At 39.6% G+C, this 8,834-nt stretch overlaps 1 protein-coding gene across 2 annotated transcripts in view; it reads left to right on the forward strand.

Moving 5' to 3' along the window:
* Positions 1-4,612, forward strand: part of LOC117370723 (growth/differentiation factor 11-like) — a 19,561-nt gene extending 14,949 nt beyond the window's left edge. Inside the window, exon 3 of one of the 2 annotated variants that reach the window (XM_033966245.2) lies at positions 1,397-4,612. In XM_033966245.2, the coding sequence (XP_033822136.1) occupies positions 1,397-1,777 (381 nt within the window). In that variant the 3' untranslated portion in view covers positions 1,778-4,612. The remainder of the gene's footprint in view (positions 1-1,396) is intronic. The other variant, XM_033966246.2, reaches the window with a different exon arrangement.
* The last annotated feature ends 4,222 nt before the right edge of the window (positions 4,613-8,834 follow it).

The raw sequence follows: 8,834 nt of genomic DNA on the forward strand, positions 1-8,834 counted from the left end.
GCCATATGTCCACACTGCTTTATAGGTGCCCTGCAGAGTGCAGGTCTAAGTGTGGTCATGGAAGAGTTCATGCAGAAATCTTGTGTGAAGGATTAATCCAACATCATTGTTGATGTAAGCCACTCGTCCAGTTAGGAAACACCAAATATTTACTAAGTGTTCATGTGGGTCAGCTCTCCACAACATGTAACAGAGGTCAGCTCTGGTCTTGGCCAATAAATCGCTGCCCCCTGAGAACGCAGCAGTGCTCATTATTATTGTAGAGCAGAAAAAGGAGAGGATCAAAAACAGACTCATGCACAAAAATAAAACTAAACACAACAAGCCACAGAGGAGTGGGACAGTGAGGCCCTCACCTCACTGCTCTGAATGCGTCACGCCTGACCATCCCTGAGCCCAGCTGGACTCACTCTGGGGAGGGAGGGCTTTGTAAAACAAACATGATGGACTGAAATATTTGATTCGCGTGCTTTGCCTAAAGGTTAAGGCGATGGCCTCCAGATGACCCTGAGGGTCATGGACCAATCCAAACTCAAGTCACTCAAGCATGTAGTGGAAAAAAACTGCACCGCAGAGCTCAAACATGAAGTACCAAGGTTTTAGGAACACTGACAAAGACCAGGGCTAAATGTTAACATCAGTTACAAACTAATGGTCTTTGTCACAAAGGAACGAAAAGGTTTGAAGGTCATGTTAGAAAAGATCATTTTATTCATTTATTTATTTAACCTTTATTTTACCACTAAGTCCCATGAGATAAAATCTCTTTTTCAAGGAAGACCTGGCTAAAAGGCACCTCTGCAAATATAATAAAACAGATTATAAAAAATTCAAATCGTAAAATAAAAATATCCATGAGTTGAGGGGAAACTGTTCCTGCAGCTGCAGAGAGTTTTGAACATTGTTCCAGGCCCAGGGAGTTGTGTAGGAAAAAGCCATTCTGCCCAGTTTGGGGTTGATTAGAAATGTTCAAGAGAAAACAGAGGATATAGTTTTCAAAATCAATTTCTGTATTAAGGAATAAGCTTGATAGCGATTTCGATACCACAATAATAAAAAATAAATAATAATAATAATTTTCAAAACAAAATAATAGTATTTTCTTCTACTATTACAAGAATGTCAGAATGTCAATTTTTTTTAATTATAAAAAAAAAAAAAAAAAAAAAAATTCATCAAATGAAAAAATAAAAAATTAAGCATCAAGCTTCAATACTAAATTTAGTATTGAATCAACTAATATGAGATTTTACTTGATAATCCTAATAGCAAATGAAACTTGCCAAAGTTAGTCAAACTAAAGTTTGTCTGGCTTTAGTCTAGGTCACTTTCAGGTGATGTTTCTCCAGATCTCTCTTATAACCACCCCCCTCTGTCTGCTCCCCCCTGTTTCCAGCAGCCGTTTCTGGAGGTGAAGGTTTTGGAGACCACCAAACGATCTCGGAGAAACCTGGGTCTAGACTGTGACGAGCACTCCACAGAGTCACGCTGCTGCCGCTACCCTCTGACGGTGGACTTCGAGGCCTTCGGATGGGACTGGATCATCGCGCCCAAGCGCTACAAAGCTAACTACTGCTCGGGCCAGTGCGAGTACATGTTCATGCAGAAGTACCCACACACTCACCTGGTGCAGCACGCCAACCCCCGTGGCTCAGCGGGGCCCTGCTGTACGCCCACCAAGATGTCCCCCATTAACATGCTCTATTTCAATGACAAGCAACAGATCATTCACGGGAAGATCCCGGGGATGGTGGTGGATCGGTGTGGCTGCTCTTAGGCTCACAGACTCTCATGTACAGCCACCATCGCATCGCCACCAAAACCCTGGCACCACAACTCCAGCACCAGATCTCACTTTCTGCTTCACATAAAACATGTCACTGTTTTCCATACCTTTCAGTATTGATTCAATATATGTAAAAATCTAAAGGAAATATGAATCACACAGGACTGATGGGAAAACAGGACATTGGAAAGAAACAGTGTGGAGCAGGCTCGTCAAACGATAAATGGGACTAAACTATGTTTCTGTGTGTTAGTTTGTGGGTTTTTTTAAAAGATGTTTTTAAATGGTATCTTTGTCAAATGTCCATGTTTGTGGATGGAGATGACGGGAGACATAGCAAAGAGCATTTACAATATTTTTAATGCAGTTCCAATCTGAGAATTAATTTATTTTTATGATGAGCTCAACTACAGCAGCTTAAGAAATCTTTTCAAAAAGGGGCATCATATACAGTGCGTTATGTTGATACTTTAGAAACAGCTGTGATCTGCTATTGAGACCTAAAGGAGATTCAAAACCAAACCTAGAGCCACTATTAATGAATCGCACCCATGTGTGACATTCTCCAGCGCCTACAAAATCCTTTCACACTTACTTTGATGTCCTTTTATTTGTGGACTTGTAAACCTCTGTAAAGAAAAGGCAGAGGTTATGCTACTTATCCGGCATCCATTTCAAAGTCAGCATTGTGCCATTCTGACAATGCACATAGAGCTAGAGTTTGAGAGTTTATTGGCTCCAGGGTGTGTGGGAATCGAATCCTGTGTCACACTGTAACAAAGGAAAAAGAATTAACACTAACATGTTGTTCTTGCTGCTATAAAGATGTCTATATCTATATCAACGTATAACTGTAAGAAATGCAGTACTGGACAAAAGTCCAAGACCTTATTTGGATATGCCAACATGAAAAAGAACACAGTAATCTATGAATACTATGTTTATTTGTTTTTAAATGCAAGAAGGGAAAAAATCTAAACATACAAAGACCTAGATCATATCTTACAATGGTACTGATTGGTCTATAGTGTGTAGGCCTTTCTTAAAGTGGTATAGATACTGTAGAAGAAAATTGTAAACTGCATGTCTGATGCATTTCAACTGCCCGGCAATGTCACCTCAACTGTCCGTGATCATAAAAATATTGTTAGTGCTTGAATGGTAGATTAGTAAATGTCTGTCTTTGTCTCCTGGATATCAAAGCAAAGATATCCTTCTGTTGTAAAAACGAAAGCACTATGCTGTTGGATCAAGGAAGAGCCTTCTGACATTATATATAAATGATATATGTATATATTAAAAAGGGGTACAAAACCTTTTTGGGGCACTACCTTACCAACAATAAATTTGCACTATGGGACGTTTAAGGCGGAGGAGAAAATGTGTTGTCTGTGTTTGACTAAGCACAAGAGAGCTTGTACAGTTTAGGATAAGAAACTAGTTTATGGTGATATATTTGAGCAGTGGTTCTTAAACTCACATCACAACAAACATTTTGTTTTTTGGCTTTCCTAGACCCATATTTAATCAAATGAGAAAAGAGCCAAGGCAAAACCACAAACTAAATTAATGAAGTGATCTAAACATCACCAAAATAATCTATACCAGGTCCAAAATCAAGGCTACAAGAAATAAAACAAACCAAAACAAAAGTCGACCGTGTACAGGACTACACCAGGGCCTTGGGGCCTAAACCAAAACCACAGACCAAACCTGGGCTAAACACAAAACTAAGACAAAGACTGCACACACAAGACATTGGTCAAATATGGAACTGGGCTAAAGCACAACAAAACAAAATCTAAACACTACAAAAGGATTTAACAGGACTACATGACTAAAAGCTGACCTAATTCCTGTACCACAGTTTGAGAACCACTGCCTGAAAACTTCTTGATTCCATCACGCTTTCTGGGCTTTTGTCTGAAGCGGGGGCCTGTCCATATACACTGACACTCCAGCAGCAGTGGCCTGAGAGGCTGAAGACAGACGTGTGGATCAGTGGGAATGCTTTAAGTAGAAATGGCCCACCAATACTAAGTTTAATGTGTCCCATGTGATAGAGATGCGTCCTGTTGACTTGTGTCGAGTGTCTTGCATTGACATGTTTCCATGTGTGAACGGGAGGTGAGCCGTTAGCCAAAGTAGAGGAGGACATGTTGTATGCTGTACCTTTTTTGTGATTGCAGGAAAAGAAGCTAGAATATTTCAAAGGGAGGAATGCTGGTTGAAAGAAAGCTCAGCTGGTCATTTGTCTATTTATTATTATAAATACAATGCATTTCAAAGTCTGTCTACCTCACTTTAGCCTTCTAAAAAACATTGTTTGTTTTGAACAACGATCGAACATCAAACTGGTAGAAGCCCCTTCCATGAAGACATAGAAAGCACAGGGTTCCTATGCTCAGGTTCAGGTCGTTACAGAGTGACTGATGGTAGCAGCTCTGGGAATGTGTGTGGCTATGGAGATACAGATTAGCTGTGCTTGCAGTTATGGCTTCAACTCTGGTTAAAGCTATTGCGAAGAAAACTTTTTAATTTTAGTGTTTGTATACTGGTATGTATGAGAGTGTTTTCATATAAATATATGAGAGTAAGAGATCTCTATGTAAATACCCAAATGATGACATTTATGATGTTTTGGACAGGTTCACCGCTTCTAATGTTTTCTCACTTCCCCTTTCATTCCTTCATTCTTGGTGTAGTATAAAAATCACCCAACTTTGTAGTTTGAACTTTCATATGAATAACTGTTCTATTGTTATGTTTGCCTTTGTTTTGTTTACTGTCATTTTCTTTTGTACAATAAATCATTTATTTAGCTTATGGGATCTGTGGGTGCTTTCTTAACGGAAGGATAGCTGAACTACACAGTTATGAGTGTAGAGCATAAAATACTACTCTCTATTAGCCAATCATTCAATGCAACTGTTGAACGAAAGGACCCTCCAGAATTTGGGTCAGGAGAACCTAGCTTGAGTTTTAGTCTGCTGTACATGGCTCAGGTTTAAAGGGGAAGTGGTCAAATCACCTGCTCTTCATGATGGCAGGTGTCACCTGAAGAACTTGCCCCTCCCACACACGCAAACAAACTGCCCATCATAGTTTGAAGCAGTGAATCAGATGTTCCTTTTCGACAGGAGGGGTTACAGTGTGAATTAAAGAGTAAACAGCACAGTAAGGATCAAAGCTTTAGAGTTGAGCTGTGGATCAGAAATGATTTGGATTTCCTGTAAGATTCAGGCTGACCCAATTAATATGGCACCTGATAGGAGGGCCTCTCATCAACCTAATTTAGACAATCAATAGGGAACAAATGAGAGTGAGAAAGACACAAACACACAAAGACCACCCAGTCCCAGCCCCTGGAGCCTGATGCCAGCAATGACATAAAGCTTTTGACAAATCCTCACTCCACATAAACAAACATTCACACAGCCGAGTGCAGCTCTCAAGTGCCATAGACGTCATCAGTCACAGGCTCCGCACAAAGACAGGCCCGTGATGGATGCCTTTATTGTCACGCTGCTTAAAGAAGGAGTTGTCCAAGTTAGACATGAAATGGTCAGGGCTGAAAGGAAGCTCAACGCGCCAAGACAGCTAACATGATGAACTCTGACCCCAGTTCATTAAGGCAAGACTAACTATTCTGTGAATGCACTTGTGGATGAGAGTACAGTACAATAGCAATATTGAGTGAGTTACAAAGGCTGTGAGAAAAGGCCCGCTGGGGGCTGGGAGGGTTTAGGAGGAGCTTTATGGCAATTATGGCCATAAAGTTAAGAAAGAAGGTGAATTGGGGGCAGTGCTCAATGGCTTAAATTGCTGGACACAGTAATCAGTAACACCTTTTTGTCTGGCTTGACTACTGGGCAGTTTTTAGAGCAGGGACCCATTCACACACTGTCCTATGGATGAAAGAATGTGACATGACAGTAAAGACACAAGGACTCAGGGAACTGCCCACAATGCCTTTATGCATATTTTAGCATTTAAAGAATACTGTTAGTATTTGTTGCTATGAGCGACTCAATGTAGAGCAATGTGTAGGACATGAAATCCTGTTACTCTTCTTGTTGGCCTTTACAGCAGTAATATGAGTGCTTGAGTTTCCTCAACTTAAAAAATATGCTATTATTATATAGTATTAAACTCAATACATGACAAAATGTACAAAGAATCTTCCAATGGAACAGTCATAATCCATTAAAAGACTATTTGAAATAATCTGTATTTTATTATGAAACAGAATTATTGGGTATTGTGTAGTATAACTTATGTTTATGGTAAAGTACTGAACTTGAGCGGCCCTTCAAGCACAATTGTCACATAATCTAGAAAAAGGGACTCTTCTGTTTAAGTGGATCCATGGACGCAGTAATGATCGGGCCATCCAGAGATACAGTTGGTTACTGTGCTGGCCAATAAAAACCTCAGGGCTGGACTTGTTTCTTTGAGGCCGGAGTGGTGAGTGAAAGGCACTGTGGGGTCTCCATAGTTCACATGGCAAACTTTCAAACAGCCTCGAGGTGGAGGGGGTCAGCCCGCCCCCACCCTCCTCTGGCCGAGCTTAAACTGACAGTAACCAACTTAGCAGCTCAAGACGTCATCTAAGTTTCATTATGACTGAATTCACCATGCTTGGTTATAGGAAATATTTTGGTTATAGCATTATTGTTACACATTTTCATCTTTTATTGCCAACATTTTAGTGTTAAAGTTATAATACTGTATAAATACAATGAGCTGCCATCAATATAGTCATTTATTTATCTATTTAGCTTTATTTTATTTATTGTTTTTTTTTTAATCTGACCTTAAATTAGGCCACTGAAATTCAAATTCGCCTATTGTAACAGCATATATGCCAAATCAATGCCTGTATAGACAAATTCAAATGGAAATCAGCTGGAAATTGGCAATAGATTCAAACTATATTCAACATTCATTCTACATCATTTGGTATAATAGACTGTATGACCTAATAGTCATGAACTATGAGCAATGTAAGCAATGAATTCTGTTCTACAGATTATGAAAAATATCATTTATAAGGTGCATTATTAACTTTTCTCGTAAAGAGTCCACTACTTGTCCCCATGAAGATGTTATTGCTTTGCCGGGAATGTTCCACAGCAAGACATTAAACTCATCCATCTTACATTTATTCAGGTGTTTTTATTGCAAAAAAATACTTGTAATAGTCACTGGGTCTATCATTCCACAGATCTTACCTGTAATTTGGTCTGGTGGCGTCACCTGCTTGTCTTTATGGAGAGAAACATAAAGCAATCTCTATCGATCAGGTGGCCGACCCTCACCAGAAAAGTGACATATTGCATTCCATTTCAATAATATTTAAAATGGTTAGAGTAGTATGTGTATACACACACACACACACACCTACACACACGTGTGTGTGTGAGTGAGTGTGTCTATATATATGTATAATGACTAATGACATTCCTAAACTACAATTTGAGGGAACATATTGGATACGCTTACTTTATTGCAAATCAAAGACAGCATGCAGATTTTCTGAGTTGTCATTTTGGATGTTGACACATTGCTGATGACCAGAAGTAAGAAGCTCTGGTCCCTCCCCCTGCACTGTCCCCCCGGATCATCAAGTTCATTTCTGTGAACAGGGTTTTCTTCCCTCCCCTCCCGCCCCTCCTCTACCTCAGTCCAGCGCTAGAACAATATTGAGCTGCTCCGTGGGCCTCACAGTGAGCACACTGGAGTTAATCTCTCAGCCTGCCTCTCTCACAGGCCTATTCAAGAAGGCAGCCAGCTCCAACAGCATTAGTGACACTTATTATTTAGACTAATGAGTAGAATCTCACAGGGAAACCAAAGTTGGAACTGTGACATTTGGACCAAATCACAACTTCCTGGTCATACCGAGACAATGCACTGGAAATGTGCAGTGTGTTCTTGGAGGACAACAATAATATGGCATTCCATCAGACAAAGTATCACAATAAAAACACATCAGACAGTAATGAAGCCTCATATTTACAACAGCCCTTCAGTGCACTCTGGAGCATTTAAACTTATCTATGTCAAAAGATGTTTCAGCCCTAGTAGTACAGTCGGCCCCTTATTCTGTTGTAGTATGTTTTATTGACTGTATTGTAGCCTCCAAATAAACTAAAAGGCCTTTTTAAGGATTTACACATCAGATGCCTCTACTAGCACCATAATCTTTGTAAGTACAGTTCTTTAACAGCTGTACAACCATGACCAATCCCACAACAAGGAAACCACATGTTTTAAGTGACAAAATGTATTTTAAAACAGTAATTACTTCAAATCACTACAAGGTTTATCAATGGAATGCATTTAATAATTATATTCAGCTGGACCATCAGAAAAGTATTACTTTGCTCTCAGCAAAGTATTCATAATAAAATGCACATGCAGATTACGTCACCCATCTGCCTTTATGCAAATCAAAGTATTTCAATTACTGGCCAAAACTGCTGTCTAACGCAGTTACGGAGTAATGAACAATCATACAAATGAAGATTCATTCATTATTCATGTATTGTGCTAATTTAGCCCCGTCCCTTCCATCATCCTAGATTTAAACATGCATGATGTGTTAATGTGGAGCGGCATTAGGAAATGCCTTTTGTTTGAATTCAAACATTACCATTTTCTCACCATCAGACAATACCATGCCGATGAAAGGAGCAGCTGATGGCATTAATTACATGTGAATTATAGAGTATGTCCACCTCAGTAAATGAAGATTAATGAAGCCGTAGTGATATATGCAAAGTCACTGTTGGAGGTGCAGTATTTAAAGCCAATAATAAAACTGTCTCTATTTATAAACATTTAGTAATGGGTATCTAGCCTGCCCTCTTACTGGCTTAAAAAGATACTACATTTACAAATGACCCTGGGTTGCCAGTGCCTTAACCTGAAGATAGAGGACACATACAAGTTTTTGTCTATGGACAAGGCTTGCCTTATGTGAAAGTTTAGAAGAGCCAGAATTTACTCACTAGCAATGATTAATGATTGGCTGCAGGTGCTA

This window comes from Periophthalmus magnuspinnatus, chromosome 5 (assembly GCF_009829125.3).
Source record: "Periophthalmus magnuspinnatus isolate fPerMag1 chromosome 5, fPerMag1.2.pri, whole genome shotgun sequence".
Taxonomy (NCBI): domain Eukaryota; kingdom Metazoa; phylum Chordata; class Actinopteri; order Gobiiformes; family Gobiidae; genus Periophthalmus; species Periophthalmus magnuspinnatus.